General features: G+C 51.4%; 1 protein-coding gene across 6 annotated transcripts in view; it reads right to left on the bottom strand.

The window, feature by feature from the left end:
- CAPZB (capping actin protein of muscle Z-line subunit beta) overlaps positions 1–19,785 on the bottom strand; it is a 146,544-nt gene that overhangs the window by 16,994 nt on the left and 109,765 nt on the right. For all 6 annotated transcript variants that reach the window (XM_004024786.5, XM_055386213.2, XM_019011935.4 and 3 more), the window contains 2 exons: positions 1,453–1,594; positions 655–771 (listed from right to left, as the gene is read on the bottom strand). In XM_004024786.5, the coding sequence (XP_004024835.1) occupies positions 655–771; positions 1,453–1,594 (259 nt within the window). The remainder of the gene's footprint in view (positions 1–654; positions 772–1,452; positions 1,595–19,785) is intronic.

The raw sequence follows: 19,785 nt of genomic DNA, 5'->3' as shown, positions 1-19,785 counted from the left end.
GTTTGCCTTAGACAGAACCTGGGAACAACGTCGTGGAGAAGGGTTGCTAGTGATACCCAAACAAAAGATGGATAAGAGAGAGGTATCCAGTAGGGCACTTCTGAAATTTCAATGTGCACACATTACCTGGGCAATTTTGTGAAAATAGAGATCCTGATATGCTAGGTCTGGGTGGGACCTGATATTTCTGCCTTTCTGACAAGCTCTTTGGTGATGCTGATGCTGGTCCTTGGACTACACTGAGGGCAGCAAGGTGCAGACACTCTGAGCTCAGGTAAGCTGCTCCCAGAGAGCTGGCCTGACTGATGGGCTGGGCATGGCCACAGAGATGGCAAACAGGGCCAAGCACCACTTCTCACAGCAAAACATGAGCTGAAGCATGGGGATGTGCGGGGCCCTGAGGGGTAAGGAGGAGCCACGGCCAGCACCTGGCCTCCCTCAGCAGGAGGCCAGCAGAGTGCCAGCAGCTGTGGGCAACCTTGCACAGCCCAGAGAGCTTTTATTTGAAAATGCAAAGCCCTACTTAGATGGTGGATTTATAGCTGGCTGAACACGCTTACCCTAAATGGGGCACCTGCTCACTCATCTCTGCAGGTCAGCACTGAGGCCAGCACCTGTGGGCACTGGCAAGTGGCTATGAGCGGGTAACTCTACCTGTCTGGTAAGGCTGCCTCCGAGGTTCATGGTGCCAGAGCCAGATTTGTTGGTCTGCAGCCACAGCATCACTGTGGAGGTCAACTTGTAATGGGCGGTGCGACCACTGGATTTCTCCTGGAAGGACAAGACAGAGATCTGTTGAGCTGAGGGAGAGCCTGAAGTGGCCCCTTGAATTTAGGGTCATCCTAACATCTCCCTTCCTAGGTCATTATCACAATATTACCCTTTTTTTTTTTTTTTTTAAATTGGAGACAAAGTCTTGCTCTGTCACCCAGGCTGGAGTGCAGTGGTGCGATCTCAAGTCACTGCAGCCTCCACCTCCCAGGTTCAAGCGATTCTCCTGCCTCAGCCTCCCAAGTAGCTGGGATTATGGGCACCCACCACCACGCCTGGCTAATGTTTTTTGTGTTTTTGGTAGAGATGCGGTTTCGCCATATTGGCCAGGCTGGTCTTGAACTCCTGACCTCCGGTGATCTGCCCACCTCAGCCTCCCAAACTGCTGGGATTACAGGCCCGAGCCACCGTACCTGGCCTCACAATATTATCTTTCTTATAAAATCCCAACTGGTTTTTAAAGGGACATTTGTAATTATGTATTTCTTCTGGGAACTTAATCATCAATGACTACTGCAATCTTGACTTATCTTTATCCAAATGGCTTTGAGGCATTTCTCAGAATTGGGGGTTCAGAGATCACAGCATCCCCCTACTGCATCTGTTAGAGAGCAGCGCGGCACTGGTTGGTGTGCCATCTGTACTTAGCGGCCCGTGCCACCAGCTGCTGGGAGGCAGTACCTGCACTTCTACCACGTGGATGGAATCCCAGCAGCCTTTGATCTTCTTTGATCCATCTCCAGCCTTCTTTATGAGGATCACTCCAGCAAAGCCATGATCCAGATCCCAGAGGTAGACAGATGAGACGCCGCCTTCAAAATACCTGCAGGAAACAGGCCAACGTGCCTGTTAGATGCTAAAGGACAGATCATCAGCCTGGGTCCCAGGCTGCTGCTCAGCAAAGATTCTGGGATTCAGGGCCCTCCCTGCGACAGTTATGGGAGCCGATCCTTGGGTGTGTTCTGATCGTTCTGTGGCTGGGGGAGGGGGTGCAGCATTCCTGGGTGTGTAGTAGGTTTAGGCGTCATAAAGATGAATTTGAGTTTGGGCTCTGCCACCTCCTCTAGCTTTGTGGTCTTTGGCTTACTGAACCTCTCTGGGCGTCACACTCCTCCCAGATAAAGAACGCAGCACGACTGACATCCAGTGACAATCCATGCAGGCCATGACTACTGGAGTCACCACAGTTGTTCGATATTTCTGTCTTTTGGGATATTTTACAGGGCAGATGAGAAAATACAGCAACAAACTCCCTACACCCTGATCCCTCCTGAGCCTGGCAGACCAGGGCTCCAGTTGGCCTTTCGGAGCAACCTCCTACAAAGCGCTAGCCGGAAATGAAGGGCGCAGCTTGAGACAGTGCTTCCTCCTCAAATCCGACTCAGTGCAAAAACATCTTTTCTTTTTTTCTGTTTTTGAGATGAAGTCTCACCATCTCCCAGGCTGGAGTGCAGTGGCACCATCTCGGCTCACTGCAACCTCCGCCTCCCAGGTTCAAACGATTCTCCTGCCTCAACCTCCTGAGTAGCTGGGATTACAGGTGTGCACCACTGCACCCGGCTAATTTCTGTATTTTTAGTAGAGATGGGGTTTTGCCATGTTGGCCAGGCTGGTCTCAAAACCCTGAACTCAAGTGATCCACCCGCCTCGGCCTCCCAAAGTGCTGGGATTACAGGCATGAGCCACTGCGCCTGGCCCAGAAACATTTCTAATTATAATCAAATGGAAGAGGGATTTCTAACTACGATCAAATGGAAGAGGGAACAAAAAGGTTAGATGAGAAATGGGAATCAGTCTGGGATCCCAAACCCGACAGACCCAGGTCAACTACTGTGGCTCACTGGGACTGCCGTGAGCAGAGGTGAGGGGTGGAGTCAGCTGATGGGAACCGCAAATGCTGTTGATAGCCAACAAAAACTATGCGAAATCTCATTTCTTGTGGCGAAAGTCTGTAGCCTCTCCGACCCCAATTAAGCCCCAAAGAGAGAAATCTCATCTCTGTTGATAACCAACGAAACTGTGAGCAATCTCATCTCTCGTGGTGAGCACATCTTTATCAGAAAGTCTGGGGCCTCTCTGACACCTATTAAGCCCCAAAGCCACAGTGCGGCAGGCGCATTCTGGGAGCACCCTGCCCTCAGCCCCGGACAGCTGGGAAGGTGGGCCGCAGAGTGCACTGGGTGGGTACAGGCTTGGGAGTCAGACAGACCCAGTGACAGCTCTAGCACGCCCAGCTATGAGTTATGCTCATGCATGCATGCGTCCAACAACTATTTACTAAGGGACCAGCGGTGTGAATATGGGCCTCAGGGACTTAATCTACTTTCTACAGCTGTTGAGAGACAAAAACAATTAGGAAAAGTAGACACCTGCCAATCGGTTAATGTAAAATTAAGTACTAGAAATTAACATGTATCTGTAGATTATGTCTCACCAAAGCTATTATATAACAAAAAATACACATTTACAGAATGTGGGTGATGGGTATACAAGAATTCTCTGTACTCTTTTTTTTTCTTTTTGCAATTTTACAGTAAGTCATACCATTCCAAACTAAAAAGCTTTTGTGAAAAATCAGTACACGAATACACCAGAGTATAATGTAACTAAGAGACCACCAGACCAAGGAAGCAAGGCATCCTCCCAGGAGAATGAGGGTGCCCTGGCTGGTCTGCCCTCACTCCAACCCGCAGACCTGCAGAGCATCCAGGGGGCCAATACTCAGGTGGGCTACCCTTGGCCCCCTGCCCAGGGCTCCCTCAGGCAGGCTGCGGCCAGCCCCTGCGGCAGGACCACATCCTGTCCCATTCCCCTCTCCGGCACTACCCACTATGACTAAGCTCTCAAACCGAGTACACTATGATGTGTCCACGGGTGAGTCTGCAGGAGGGCAGATGAGGGCAGGGCTGTCTGGCTAACACAAGTGTCACTCAGGGAACACCTGTCGGATGGAGGTGTCAGGTGTCAGATGCTGAGCCCATTGCTGGTCAAATGGCGCAGGGTGGGAAAGGGTCTGGCTCTGGCCAGGTGCAGCACAGGCATCCTTTCCTACGAGAGGAAAAGGACCACTGGATGAACAGACACACCTGTGAGGCCCAGAGCTCACTGCTGGCAGAGGTGATGTCCAGGAAACCGGCCAACATTGGCACTCAGAGATCCCACTCCAGAAGATCATTTCCTTTATTCCAGTCTGCTCCAAAGTCCCCATCCTTGGGGCAAGGCGAGGTAAGCAGATGAGTGTTTTGGTCCAGGGCCCAAGACCCCATCTGCCTCCATAGGGCCCTCCTGGTCTGGACCGGGCCCACACAGAGTTGGAGAGATCAGGCCATTCTGCAATGTTCCCGGAACACCTGGAGAGGGATGGACTGCCCTGCTGGACCTGAGGGTTAGCAGGGCTCAGATGACTGGCAGCATGGGCTCTGTGAGCCTTTCTGGCTTGTTCTCCTGGATTCTTGCAAGTTAACTTACGAGGCACATCAATACTACCGACGGAAGAGCAACTCATAACAGACCTGCTAATACCCTTCCTGTTGGCAACAGATGGCTTGGTTCTACCACACGGTTTTCCCTTTCAGTCGGCTTACAGGGAGAGCAGCCCCACATCAAAAGAGGGGGAAGAAAAACAAACAAAAAAACCCCACTTTGCTGGCAAAAAGGATGGGCCAATAATCCCTTCTTTCCTTCGGCCATTCTGGAAAGAAGGCTTGCAGCCCAGGGGCATTTCATCCTTCCGCTCCTTCACAGATCCATGCAGAGCTGCGGTGCTGTGCCTGCCCAAGGCTTGCTCTCCTCTGTGTGCTGGGACACTGGGGAGAGGCAGGTCAGGATGCCCTGGAGGGGAACCAGGAGAAATCCCGATGGCCTGACAGCCCTTGTCGACACCCTCTGGTGACCAGTTCAAAAGCACCAGGTGGCCCACGGCTGCTTCCCCTCAGTCCCATCCCTGAGCGTTCCGTTTCTTCCAGAAAAATAAAACAACCGCATTAAAGTTTTATAGGGTGGAACTGGCCGTTTCCACTCCAACGTCCCACCCCGTGGCCTGGCTCCCACTACGGGCAGCTTCTCCTTGGCGGGCCACAGTGACCAGGTCTAAAGTTTCAAATGCTGGAGCCAGGGGAGGTAAAAATGCAAGCTCAATTGTCACTCCTTGTGGGGTTACTATTCTTTTACTCACAATTTTAAAACTTACTGCAGGAACATTATTGTTTTTTAAAAAAGGAAATCTGAAAATTAGCCCACAATGACATAAATCAACTTATCCCATAAATCTGATTTTTCCAAATTCCCTTCCAGTCCAGATGCATGACTTTTATATAACTGTAAGCACAGCAAGAGTACCATGCTGAACTCGGCTTTTTACACTTGGCACAGAATCATTAGCATTTTTCCATGGAGCCGCATGATCTCCATAATCATTTTTAACAGCAAGGATAGTATTCAGTCGGGTAGTATCCTAATTTACCATCAATCTGACTTAATAAAGAAACAACGGCGACAGAGTTAGAGGCGGCATGGTCAGTCTCTCACTTTGAATCTGTTCCCTCTCTGAATCGGGGTGTTCCAACTGAGGTGAGTCAGACGTGCTGAGACCTGGCCTCTGCAGGTACAGCTCAAACACTACAATAATTCAAGAATGGACTTGCATTCCATTCACCAAAAGGGATCTCCAGGGACTGGAGCAGCCACAAGTCTCAACCTGACATTCCGAGACAAAGGGAGCAGAGGACTGCGTGGTTAGAAAGGCCTGTTTCAGAATCGCCCAGAAGCACCAGCCTCTCCTGCGAGTGCTGTCGGGGCGCTCCGGCACCTTCAGGTGGGAGGTGACTGCAGGGCGCACAGACAGCGCCCCCGCTACATGGTTTATGGCTTTGCTCTGCGCGTGAAGCATTAATTAAAGAGGGACCACAACACGTTTTTGAAAATTTATTTCTTACCTACTGTACTTTGATCATAACGATGTGAAACAAGGAAAAAATAATTTTTATGTGGTTTGCATTTATGAGTTTTTACATAAAGGCTTTTGTGGGTATTTTAAGAATGTGCTAAAACGTTGTCTGAAACCACATAAAGCCATCTGAGGAGTCGCCCGCCAGAACTAACAGCACACACATGGAAGCACTTTAACTGGCCTTTGTATATGTAATGAGTCAAATAGTATTAATATTGTTTAAATGCTAACATGCTATTTCAATAAGGTGGCCACCATCGCCAGCGACTCACTCTCAGGCCTTGCACTTCCATGTGAGTGAATGATCAAATGTGGCCAAGCGCTGAGAGCAGGCTGCAGAGGAATTAATCCGCCCTGCCTTGGCCCCTGCCCATGCCTGATAATTTCAAAATCTCCCAACTCTGCAGGGAGGGAGGAATAGGCCCAGGACTCACTACCACAGCTCAGCTGATTTGGGCTCAAGAGGAAAATCTCAGAGAGTCCCTGCAGTGAGGTCTCTGGTCAAGGAGGTAGAAGGGGGAAGTTTTTATTATATTTTTTTGAGACAAAAGTCTCTCTGTCGCCCAGGCTGGAGTGCTTTATTTTATTTTTTTGAGACAGAGTCTCGCCCTGTCGCCCAGGCTGGAGTGCAGTGGCATGACCTCAGCTCACTGCGACCTCCACTTCCCGGGTTCAAGTGATTATCCTGCTTCAGCTTCCCAAGTAGCTGGGATTCCAGGGGTCTGCCACCATGCCTGGATAATTATTGTATTTTTAGTAGAGACTGGGTCTCACCATGTTGCCCAGGCTGGTCTCTGACTCCTGGCCTCGGTCTCCACTCAGTGTTGGGATTACAGGCGTGAGCCACCACGTCTGGTCAAGAACCTCTTTTAAACATGCAGGCCTAGGACCAGGCGCAGTGGCTCACACCTGTAATCCTAGCACTTTGGGAGGCCGAGGTGGGAGGACTGCTTGAGCCCAGGAGTTCAAGGCCAGCCTCTATAAAAAAAAAAGAAAAAAGAAAGAAAAAAAAAAAACCGTGGAGGCCCAAAGAGAAATGCATGAGCTTTTCCTAGACTTCTTTCCTAAATGGAAAGCCAGACAGCATGGGCAGCACAGGGCTGAAATCAATCCCCACAGTCAAGAGGCTGAATGACATGCTCAAATCAGAGCTCCCCAGTGGCCAGGACAACACAGGGACTAGCTTGCAAAGACTGCAGAGAAGTCAACTTGGACAAGTGTTGAACCATGAAGTGGGGGGGGGGGCCTCAGAAGCTCCAGGAAAATGAGGAGGGGGTGAAATGACAGACCAACTTGGGAATGACTGGGAGCAAAGTGCTGGAGTCACCTGTTTGCTTGCATCCACTGAAGAGCTAACTCTTTCAACTGAGTGCCATCAGTTTTACCAACGGTCCCGGCGCCTTTTAAGACTTTCCTAACACAGATTAACATCTTGTTTTGTTTTTTGAGACAGGGTCTTGTTTTGATGCCCAGGCTGGAGTGTGGTGGTGCGATCACGGCTGACTGCAGCCTCGACTTCCTGGGTTCAAGTGATCCTCCTTCCCCAGCCTCCCAAGCAGCTGGGACCACAGGCATGCACCACCATTCACGGCTAATTAAAAAAATTTTTTTTTTTTTGTAGAGACAGGGTCTTGCTATGTTGCCCAGGCTGGTCTCAAGCCGTTTACACACAGCCAATTACAATTAAACATCTGGTTGGGTTTTTGTCTATCGTCACCTTGGTCCCTAAACGTGGATCAGCTAAAAGCCTAATGTGTCAGTAATTCTCTTCTTCTCAGAGTTTTAGGTCGTTTCTCCCTCAAAATCACTCTTCCAGTTGAATAATGTCATAGTCACGGATATAGATTCTATGTCCGTAACTTTTCAACCACAGGACTTCTGGGGGGAAGGAGAAAAAAGGGAAAACATAATACTTCACACTCAAAATGACCTACTTCACAAAAGTAAAAAGAAAAGAAAATGTTTCAGCTCCAAAAGCTTTATGGAGTGTCTGAAGCTGAGGTGTGTGTGGGGTGGAAACGTGCTCGGGGAATCTGAGCTGTAACTATGAATGACCCAATTCCCAGGCCTGGCCAACACGGGGCTGCAAATCTAACAGGGAAAACGGGAGGGGAAGAAGGGGCTTTGAAGCTGGCCTTTACCCCTTCCTTTCACATCACCTCCTGGGAGAAGAGCTGGATTCGTGGCTCGAATACAAAGGCTCCCAACAGGTAATGAGTACATGCCACATGCCACAAGAACCAAGGCCAGGACAGACCTGCTGGGAGCAGGGCTTTCCAGCATGAGCCAAGAAACAGACTCTGTGGTTCTAGGGTTCAGTGAGACATGTCCTTCTGGCTATTAGTGGGCTGGGCCACACTCACAGGACTTGGACCTCTGGCCTGAGATACCTGTGACGCTGAGGCACAGGCAGCAGCCAAGTTAGGGGCATTATTAAGGTGAGCTCCATAGGTGCTGGAACAGGGCTTTCTCTTGCAGTCAACTTCACTGAATAAAGCCAAGGGAAAGGCAATATTTGGCACCAACACAGTACAAAAGACTTTTTTCTTATTTGTAAAATCAAAGAGCTGCATCAGAGGCCAGCGTAGAGGGTCCTCCCAGCTCTGACATTCCAGGATTTGGTGGTTGCATCAGGGCCTGTATGAGGCAGACTGAGCACCACAGGGCAGGTTCCTAACATCTTAGTCTCTGTCAAACCGCTGCTTACACACCTCCAGTGACAGTGAACTCATTACATTCCTGAGGCAAACATTTCTGTTCTGAACAACTGAGACAGTTCTCTCTGGACTTCAGTGAAGACTTCTCACTCCTGCCTTCCAGAATCACAAAAAAACAAGGACTTAATGCCCTTTCCTTGCATAGTCCTTTCAAACATTTAAAACTGGCTTACACCAAGATTTCTCTTTTCTGGCCTTCTCCTCCTTGTAATTCCTCATACGACTCAATACCTTGTTTATCCTTCTGAACATACTCCAGCTTGTCAATGTCCTTCTTAAAAGAACAGAAAACAATGCGCCAACTAAGTGTTAACCAACGCATAGCAGGGACCGGAACATCTCTTGGCAAACAGGCTACTCCTCCCTCCAGCACTCAAGACCAAATTAGCTTTCATTAGCAATCACACCTAATCCATGCTGCACATACTGAACTTGCAGTCATCTCAAATGGAGTATTTTTTCTTTTTTTTCTCTCTTTTTTTTGAGACAGGGTCTCGTTCTCTTGCCCAGGTTGGAGTGCAGTGGCATGACCATGGCTCATTGCAGCCTCGATGTTCTGGGCTCAAGTGATCCTCCCACCTCAGCCTCCTGAGTAGCTGGGACTACAGGTGCATGCCACCACACCTGGGTAATTTTAAAATTTTTTGTACAGACAGGGTCTCGCTATGCTCAGGCAGGTCTTGAACTCCCGGGCTCGGGTAATCTTCCCACCTCGGCCTCCCAAAGTGCTGGGATTGTAGGCATAAGTCACCGTGTACAGCTGAATATTTTTTCTTATGTGTTGCCATGAAAATACCTCTCACATCCTGGACTTGAGAACCTGGTAGACTGGACCCAAGAGTATCACTTTCCACTCAAATCTGTTACAGATCACTCTCGTAGACATGGCTTCAACATTTCAACGTCTCTTTTGGGATCCCAAATCTGTTGTGATCTGTATTCTATCCAAGCCACTCTTCCCCCGAAGTCTTCATGCACAGGAATATATGTGAAAGCAGGAGACTGTGCAAATGAGGATGTCACTGAGTTCCAGATCGCGTGGATTTCCAGAAAGAGCACCGGCAGCTCTAGTGAAGGCTTCTGTGGAGAAACTGATGGTCCACTAGGAAGGAGGGCTCTGGTCTGGGCACTTTTTTCATGTTGGAGTCAGTATAAAGACGGAAACCAGGCCGGGCACGGTGGCTCACGCCTGTAATCCCAGCACTTAGGGAGGCCGAGGCGGGCAGATCACCTGAGGTCAGGAGTTCGAGACCAGCCTGACCAACATGGAGAAGCCCCGTCTCTACTAAAAAAACACACAAAATTAGTGGGGCGTGGTGGCGCATGCCTGTAATCCCAGCGACTTGGGAGGCTGAGGCAGGAGAATCGCTTGAACCCGGGAGGCAGAGGTTGTGGTGAGCCGAGATCATGCCATTGCACTCCAGCCTGAGTAACAAGAGTGAAACTCTGTCTCAAAAAAAAAAAAAAAAAAAAAAAAGAAAGAAAGAAAAAGAAAAGATGGAAACGCCCACAGCCTTGATGAGGCAGAAGTAGAAGGGAACACAGGAGGTGGGGCTGGCTGGAATGCCAGCTGAAGAGCTCAGGCTAAAAAATTTGAAATGTTGATGTAACTGAAAAAAGCAGAATTCCTCTATGGTCTGGTGCTAAGCTAGGAACCTGGGCCCTCAAACAGCTCCAACATGTAAGATTCCACGAGAGTCTTTCTTCTCCTACCCTATGTTCTCCCGTCACGTGTATGGTGTGTTCTGCTTCTGGGATCTCACCAAGGAGTAGCAGCAAGACTTGGGACAAATAAGTGGTCTTAGGTCAGGCACGGTAGCTCACGCCTATAATCCCAGCACTTTGGGAGGCCAAGGTGGGGGGATCACTTGACTCCAGGAGTTCAAGACCAGCCTGGGCAACATAGTGAGACCATGTCTCAAAATATATATATATATATATATAAATGGTCATGAGGGACACTTTTTGCTGTACTAGTGTTTGGTCATGACAAAGACAAGGTCACACAGGCATGAGTTCAAACAAACTCCCAGCCGGGTGCGGTGGCTCATGCCTATAATCCCGGCACTTTGGGAGGCCGAGGCCGGCAGATCACCTGAGGTCAGGAGTTCAAGACCAGTCTGGCCAGCATGGTGAATCCCATTTCTACTAAAAATACAAAAATTAGCCAGGCATGGTGGCAGGTGCTTGTAATCCCAGTTACTCAGGAGGCTGAGACAGGAGAATTGCTTGAACCCGGGAGGCAGAGGTTATAGTGCATTGAGATGGCGCCACTGCACTCCAGCCTGGGCAAAAAGAGCGAGACTCCATCTCAAAAGAAACAACAACAACAAACAAACAGAAACTCCCAAGCTCCATGACTGATTTTATGGCAAAGAGGAAGAGAATAAAACCCAGAGGCAGAGCCATTCCCCGGCAGCTGAGGTTCTGGCCCTAAAACAATGCCTTTTTGTTCCCTCCTAGGGTAAAAAAGAAACTAAAATCCCCAGCTATCAGCAGTAGTTTGTTTTTCTGATCATCCTTAACATCCTTACAACAAAACAGGCACCTGGTCTTCACAGGTGGGAACAATCCAACTCCACCTCAGGAAAAAGAGAAAACTGTCCATTCTGCTCAGAGGGGCATCTAAAACCTGGCTCCCTTCCTCGTGGTGTAGACCAACATTCCTTTTTGCTCTGCTGGCTGCCATCTAGCCAACTTCGAAAAGAAGCTGAGCGCATCCCCTGTCCAATGGATGGGCGTGGGTGCTGCCCAGTGGGCACAATGTTGCAAAGTCCAGAGAGCTGCAGACGGCACACGAGGGGCTGGAGAGTGTGGGTTCTCTTCTTTACACTGGTTGTACCAGCCTGCACTCAAGATGCATCTGGCAAACAAGCATGAGGAGATATAAGGAAGATCACAAGAAAAAAATGAACGGGCAAGCACTTGCCATGGCACCTGGCAGAGCAAGCACTCAACAAGTGGTGGCTGCTGGTTTTCATCAGGCTCTTACTTTCTGAACAGAGGGGAGGAGAAGGCAACCTCGACGTGTTGTGAGCTGCCCTGGAAGTGTCCGTCAGAAACACAAAGTGCCGCTTACTGGGAGCGGTTCCGTACCCACTGGCACAGACTCCACACAAAATGGAGAAAGATCAACGCTTGGCTTTGGGCGGGCCGTGTCCAGAGCTGATGCTGAAACTCAACCACCCCTGTCTGTGTGTTGAGACCAGCTGTTTTCACCATGGTTTAGGGAACACGGCCCAGAGGCCGCCCATGGACACGGGACAGGTATTCAGCGGAAATTCCTTCCAGTACACACAGGTGCAACAATCCCCCGAGTCAACATACCAATCAGCTTAGGCATGTGCGACTTTAATGCCAGCTGCACTTAGAAGGCACATCTGGACTGCGGCTGCCGCGCTTTAGAGCCTCGCTTTTATGAGGCTTTTATTTTTTTACTTAAAGAAATAATGAAGGCCTCTCTGGAAACAATGGTGCTGCTGCAGGGGCCGGCTATCTGGCTCTGGGATCTGGTTTTGGGATCTAGCCAAACTGTCCACACTTGGCACCACTGCGACTGTCTTCTGCCCTCTGGACTACTTGTGAAAACACTGCTGGCCCCATGGAGCTACCTCATGAGCCGTCAACAGTCAGGGCTTTCTGGGCTTCCAAGTCATCACTCTCATCCAAAGCTGCCATTGTTGAGAACTCATTCTGTGTCAGGGGCTTTGCATATCTTTTTTTTACAGTTAAGAAAACTGTAACCCAGAGAGATAAGGAACGTGCCCAAGTCACAGGCTGAGAAGCAGAGATCTGGGAGGAGATGTCAGGCTTGGCTGGCCCCAGTGCCCATATTCTGCCCCATGCCAGGCTGCCTGGCCATCCTGAGACACGCCAGCTGTGGTGGGATGGAGTGCAGGCGGACAGAACAGGGTCAGCCAGTAGGTTAGATGCCCGTATGAAGCCACACCACTGAACACAAAGCTGCCCCAAAGAGGAGAAAGTCAGGCCAAGTGCAGTGGCTCATGCCTGTAATCCCCAGCACTTTGGGAGGCCAAGATGGGAGGATCACTTGAGGCCAGGAGTTTGAGACCAGCCTGGGCAACAGAGTGAGAGCCCCCGTCTCCATTTTTTTTCTTGAAAAAAAAAGGTGGAGAGAGTCAGAGTTAAAAAAGGAGCCCACTGGGTGACCAGGAATCCGGGACATGCCCTGAGCACCCTGTACTGGGGATTTTGGAGGGTTCTCTGCCTCAGTGAGGCAGCTGGGGCTGCTGGCTGGGTCACTGCAAGAATGCCTTTTTTTTTTTTTTTTTTTAAATTAGACATGGGGTCTCTCTCTGTCACCCAGGCAGGAGTGTGGTGGTGGGATCGTAGTTCACTGCAGCCTCCACCTTCTGGGCTCAAGTGATGCTCCCACCTCAGCCCCCAGACACTGAGATTACAGGTGTGAGCCACTGTGCCCCACCCCACCTATTCTTGATACTTGCACAAAGCAGTTTTCCATCACAGAAGCCTGGGAAACATCTCAGTGAGGGGAGTGCAGGGTCTCTGGCAGGATGGGGGAGCTCGACCAAGGGAGGGAGCTGGTCCCTGCTTCCAGCAGCAGAGTTTCACTCCAACATGTGCAACGGCCCAAACCAAAGAGTGACTGTGTGCCATCTGGTTAGAGGAACCCAAGAATTCTAGAGACATCAGAGTCCCTCATGCTGACGCGGGGATCATGTTCATAAGCAAACTTGTTTTCTGCACACTCCTGTTTTCCATTTAACTTTCTTTCAGCAGATGAAAATCAGACTGCACATGCCAAGCAACCAGACACTGGCCTGCAGCCTTAGGATGCCAGATGAAAGGGGACCCCAGGACAGGGGGCAACATGCAAGCCTGTCTAGATCCACTCTTTAGGGGCTTGATAACTGTAGCAGACACCCCCACTAGGAGCAGTGGTCATGAAAAGAGCTGAAACGCACTGCGAGAGCAAGAAGCAGGCTCAGCTCTACCCCTCCAAAGCTGTGAGGTTTCTCCAGACCTTTCTCTCTGCTCTGTGAAAACAACACAATAGAGGTGGGCTTGGGTTTCCCCATTAAGTGCTTCTGGCACTTTCTCACAAGCCCCAGGCAGTGGCAAGCCAGTGTCCCATAGCAGGCAGGGCGGGTTCTCAGAGGCCCTGTGCGCACATGGCTGAAGACACAAACATGTTCAAACCCAAGTGCTAATTACACTGTGGACATGCCAGAAGCCAGAGACAGCCTGGCTCCACCCTGCTGTCCCGAGTGCAAGATGAGTGGCAAGCGGTGCCCGTCACAGGATCCCTCTGGAGGCCTTTACATCTGGGAAAAGGTCCTACCTCTAGGCAAGGAAATGAGAACACAGACCTCGCTGAAGGGACAGGGAGTGAAGGGGGATGTCCCCAACCAAACCGTCCCTGCAGCTCCAGGATGTTCTTAGGCATTCTCCGTTACTCCCCTTACTCTGCCCACCTGCCAGTGGGGCTCTGAGTCCGCAGGCCTGACCGTTTCCAGCGGTGGAAAAAGCCCCCGGGGCACCTGGAACTGCAGAGTTCACTCAGCCAGAGCAAGGGAAGCAGCCCTCCACTCTAGCTGAGCTGTCAGGCCCTTCCTGCTCCTGGCCTCTCCAATCCAGCCTCCACACTACTTCCGAGGAACTTCTTTGGATGCACATCAGAGCTGTCCTACCCTTGGAACCTTCCAGACCTTTCCCAAGGCTCCCAGAATGACACCCAGTGCCCGCGCCCCACAGGCCTGTGCGCCTCTCCCCACTGCCCTGTCCTGTTCCGGCCTCCACTCACTGCCCACGACCACTGGGAATCCCTTCAGGGCGTGGCCCAGGCAGTTCCCACTGCTCAGGGCACTGTCCTTGTCCTCTCCCATCACAGTACAGGGCTGTGCCTGGGATCCCCAGACCACCCGAGGCTCCATAATTTGCTACAAGGACTCACGGAACGTGGCACAAAGTTGCCCTCGGGGCCAAGGGTTATTGAAGGGAACAGAGCAAAGGAGGCTGAGGGAGAAGGTGCTGGGGCTGGGGTCCTGAGAAACCAGGCACCAGCTTTCAACGTCCTGCTCCATGACGTCACACAGGACGTGATACACTCCCCCAGGGATGGGCTTGACGGCATGTGTGAAGTACTGTCTACTGGTGAAGCAAGCCAGGGACTCAGTGCCCAGGGCTGTACTACTAAGCACCCTCTACCTAGCACACGGTGAAATTTCAGATGCCCACAAGGAAAGGAGAAGGAAGGCCACACTGTTTGCACACAGTTCAGACATCGGAAGTCACTCTTATCAGGGAGTGGTAAGAGCCCTCCTGAAACCCAAGTTCCCAGCTGCCAGCCGCGGGCCAAGCTGGCAAGCATGCCTCCGAGGGACAGCAGTCTCAGGCCAGCTCTGTTAGCTCTTTCCATTCAAGGGCAACCCCCCTGTAACCGAACCACAGTTCCTTCCTCAGAGCCTTCCCTAACATCCACACCCTTTGCTCTTCCCCACCGCAGGACCCAGCTCTCGTTCCTTTGCAGCGTTTATCAAACTGTGCAAGTACTGTGTTCATCTGTTGACTTGTTCCTGTGTTGAAACATGGGCCCCATGAGGGAGGGACTGGGCCTGACACATTTGCCACTGACCCTGGGCACATGACACCATCCCCGGCAGGTTCTCAGTAAGGACCTGGTGACCGATCCCAAGGATTCTCTCTCCAGTCACTGCAGACGGGCACTACCAGCATCTCTGTTCAGCCTCACTACACCTGATGATGTGGATTGAGCAGGAATCATTAATTCCATTTTTGAGACAGAGATTTCCTGGAGGCCTTGCTGTGGGAGGTGGTGGAAGAGCCCCATCCCGAAACTACAGCCTTCTCGCATGATCACGAAGCCTGCTACCCCATCAGGTCCACCACCCAAATGGCCCCGTATCTGTGATCATAAACCCACAGAATGTAAGATGCAGGTACAGAATGTAAGATGCACATACAGATACCTGCTGCACAATTAAAAGAGCCCTGTCACCCAGCAGCCTGGAAGGTGCTGGGTGGACGCAAGGCTTGAGTGCAGCGGGGGCCTGATGCACAGTGTGTCACTGAGTGACGCCTCAGCCCGCAGGATGGGTAAGGAAACGGAGGCTCAGAGAGGTTAACTCACTCGCCCACAGTCAGTCAGCAAGAAAAGACAAATAGAGAATCCAGTCCAAAGCTCTTTAAAGCTAAGGTCCTCTCCATTCCGTGGCTGGGCCTCAGACGCCATGGGTGAGGGTCAGAGGCTTTTGGTGGGAGGTGGTGGTGCCTTCTGCCTGGGAAGCCCCCCAGCACCTCAGTTGCCCGCTCACACTTCTGCACTCTTTCCCTGGAAAATCTCCCCCTATCGCCTGCAGTTCCTCCACACTCACGTCCCGAGGAAGGGGTGCCCTGAGGGGTCTGGGGCTGGGAACCTGCAGTTTCAAGGACCCTGGAAATCAGGTGCAAACATTTCTCACATGTGAACATGGACATCCTGCCCTTCCTGGGCCAATGTTCCTCAAACATCAAATGGCGGGAAGGAGCAGGAACAACTGCAGTTCTGAAATGGCCCAGAGAGGGGACAGGTGCTGGGGAGCCCGGGCCGGGGGGTGGGGCCCATCCACCAAGCTCCTGGCTGCTCCACTCCTGGAGAGGCCCTTGGGCCCTGGGACTGCCATGAGGATGCCAGCCTTGTTTCACTCTATAAACTTCTTCCAGACAAGGAGGACTGATTGGAAAAGCTAATTAAAGCTTTTGAAGATTATCTCAGAACTGAAGCAAGGAAGAACACAAAATACCCTCCCACCCTGCTCCTCCACTCCCCAGACTCTGGCCTTCATTAGGCTTTGATTTCAATCAATTGCACACCCACTAAAATTAACTTATAAGGCCAATAAATTGCAACCGCATGTTTGAAGGTATTATCTGCTCCAAGCCAAGAGCCAAGGACTTCAGAGCATGGGACGAGATGTCTGGCGCAGATGGGAGTAATCATCTTTGGAAGAAGGCAGTGCCAGCCCTTTGGTCAGAACATCTGGTCCCAGGCAGAACCCGGGGCCGACACAGGCCAGGGCCAGACTTGATGTGAAAGCTCGAGCAGGGAAGGTTTCCTGTCTTCTCCAGGAACCTGAAAAATCAAAGTGTTAATCTTGGGGTTCATGGCAGCCCACTGGTCGCTCACACCAGCAAGATGTTCCTCTGACAGCTGCTGCTGCCTGACCAAAGTCTCCACTTCTAAGTCTCTCCCAAGAAAGATCACTTAGGTCAAAAGATGAGGTTTTGTGACTGATGAGCTAGCCTAGGCCTGGACCTAAGAAAGCAGAGTCGGCTCTGCTGAGAAAGAGTGTCAAATGATCCTCCGAGCCAGCTGCCCAGGAGTCGGCCCGCTCCGCTGTCTTTCCCTCTGCCTCAGTGCTCAGTTCTTGTGACATCCTCTGGATGAGCCAGGCCCATCAATTACAGGCAGAAAACCATCTCGGGGCTTGGTAGAGAGAATAGCCTAGATGTTGGGGACCAGGTGGGCGGGCTGGCTGGGAGCGGAAGTGATGAAAATGAAAGTGACTTGCGAGCAGATAATACCCTCACCTGGCCCCAGCACACCAGCAAAATGTGCTTGTCATCTCCTAAGCATTTGCGCAAACTGGCTCTTTTCATCTAAAAACAAGGCTGTTTGGGTAGTGACAGTTACTCTCCTAGGGAAAGTACTACTATGATCTCTTTCTGCCCCTGAGGATGGCAGAGAAGGGAATCATCAGCATGGAACGGACCTGGATGTGAGAATGCCGCAGGGACCCAGCAGAGGCAGGGCAAGCCAGGAGCTAGTGGACTTCAGAGGGAGCCGTGAGGACATACGGCTCAGCCCCCTGCACCCCTACTCGCCTTTTGCCCACCTTAAGGAGTCACGCTCCCAACTGCTAGCCCTTTCAATCCACAGGGGAGAGGGGCTGCCACATCTCCAAGGAGTTACAAGCCAGAAAGGCCTGCTGGTCAACCCGTCCCCTGGCCCAGCTCCACCATTCTGACATTGATTCCATGTGCTTATGATTAAATCCAACTCCCTACAAAGTCAGAGCCTTTACAGAGCCAGGGATCAAAGCCCAGAGCCTGAAGACAGAATCTACGTCTTTCCCTCAGGATCCAGTGAAGAAGATTTTTCTCTCCAGTGGCAGAGGGAGCCTCTGGGGAGACGGTAAGTTCTGCTATCTGAGGAGGCTGGTGTGGCCCGTGGGCTGCCTGGATCATGCTCGAGGTCTCTGGACCCTCAAGCCTATCTCTTTACCAATGTCTCCTTTCACATATTTTTTATTTTTTAGTTTTCTTTTTTTTTTTCCAGAGACAAAGACTCACTCTGTCACCCAGGCTGGGTGTATGATGGCATGACTATAGCTCACTGTAACCTTGAACTCCTGGGCTCAAGCAATCCTCCTACCTCAGCTGAGTAGCTAGGCCTTTGTGTGTGTGTGCCTCTATGCCTGACTAATGTTTATATTTTATTTTTTGGAGGTACAGGGTCTTGCTATGTCACCCAGGCTGGTCTCGAACTCCCGGCCTCAAGCAATCCTCCTGCCTCAGCCTCCCAAAGCACCATTAATCTTTTCAAGCAGGGCCTCAAGGAGTAAGGACAAAGCTAATGAGTTAATGGGTGGGGGGCAGGCACCTCGTTCCTGACTGTGGCACACACATGGCCAGTGCCTGTGGGTGCTACGTCAGCTGACAACAAACATGCCCACAGACAGCAAGTCCAATCTTCTGGCATGAGCCAGCAGGGTACGGTGGGGGCAGGAATAGGGGCAAGACAGGGTATCCGAGGCCTCTTTATTCCTTTTCTTGGGTCAAATCTCTGTGTGAGCAAAGTCCAGTGTGATCTTCCCAGCATAAAGAGACTTTTTAGGCCATAAAACAAGCGGCTCCCTGGAGGCTGGCTGCAGCATGGTGTCCCCACGGGAGGATTCTGAGCTCCAACGTGGCAGGAGCCTGGCAGCTCTCAGTCATTCGATGGGGTTGGTGGTCATGAGGCTGGAGCTCAAGCCAAACATAGTCCTGATTGCGATTCATCAGGATCCAAGAATTCAGAAGCATCTGGAATCGTTGTGAATTAAAGACCCTGTCAACACAGTCTGTTCTTCCAACCCCCAACCACCAGGGGCGCAGGCCAAGCTCTAGCTTGAAGTGTGTGGCCTGAAAGTGGCAGCTGCACCTGTGCAGCCCTCCTGGGCACAAGGGCGAGCCCAGCCTGCTCTCAAGGGGTGGCTTCTCCAGCCACTCCCCTTTTCTCCTGGCAGGGTGGGTCTGGCTGAGGCTCCGGCCATCTCTCACAGGCCGGGGACACCAGCCACTTTCCTGGCCCCTCAGGCAGCAGCTCAGGGTGACCAAGCCAGCAGACGGGAGCATTGGGTGGAGGTCTCCTCTCAGAATGACCTTGCCTGAACCCATCTGCCAACCTGAACAGAAGACAGGTGGGAGAGCTGTGGTCTTGCTCAGGGAACAACAAACAAGTCTTTCTGTGAGAAAGTGTTTGTGTGGGGAAGGGCTAGATAAAAGATGAAGAGAAAGGGATGGCCTACTGCCTCTCCACCCCATGGAACAGCCTGGTCCCTAGAAAACCGAGTGTGACCCTGGCCAATGCCCCTCAGGAGACAAGGCCACCCAGCTGACTCCCCTCTGCTCCAAAGCCATGGGGAAAAGAGCTTGCATTCCAGGGCCTGCTGTGGTCACTTATGTGGCCACCAACAGCCTCGCGGGGCACTCTGGGAATGGGAACTTCTGGAGATGAGCAATGTACCACAATGTACCAAGACGTTTTTAAAAAAGAAAAAAAAGAGACTTGTTCTCATAATTTTTAGACTATAAATGGGTTGGTTCGTCACATGTTGTTCAGCTGGGAAAACGTTCCTCGCATGTGGTCCCAGGAGAGAGAGCTCTTCAGCACACTCGGATGGCACTGGGTGAGTCAAAATTCATGCCTCTGGTATCCCGGATGGCAGCTCCAACTGCTGTCCCTTTGGTGGTCTGCGGTCCCTATCACCCAGGAAGAGCCTGGCCCCACTGCCCCTGCACATGCAAGGTAAGGAAGGGCCTCCTGCCTCTCCTGTGGGGCCACTCTCCTCCTTCCTCCCGAGGTGCTGGGAACAGAACGGCACCAGCCTGGATCCCACTACACACTGTTGCAGACCCTCGGGGTCTGGGTTATCCAGTTGGACCCCCAACTGGGGGCAGGATGCTGTCTTGTCACCCCTCTTTCAACTCCCCCGAGTCAGTTTACCTTCAGAGAGGAGTGTGTAGGCAAGTCAAAGGCACACAGAAATCAAAAGCCACCTTACAAATACACATTTCCCAGGGAAGGGAAAGCCTTCACCAGAGGCA

This window comes from Gorilla gorilla, chromosome 1 (assembly GCF_029281585.2).
Source record: "Gorilla gorilla gorilla isolate KB3781 chromosome 1, NHGRI_mGorGor1-v2.1_pri, whole genome shotgun sequence".
Lineage (NCBI taxonomy): Eukaryota > Metazoa > Chordata > Mammalia > Primates > Hominidae > Gorilla > Gorilla gorilla.
This window is presented reverse-complemented; position numbering and strand designations above follow the sequence as displayed.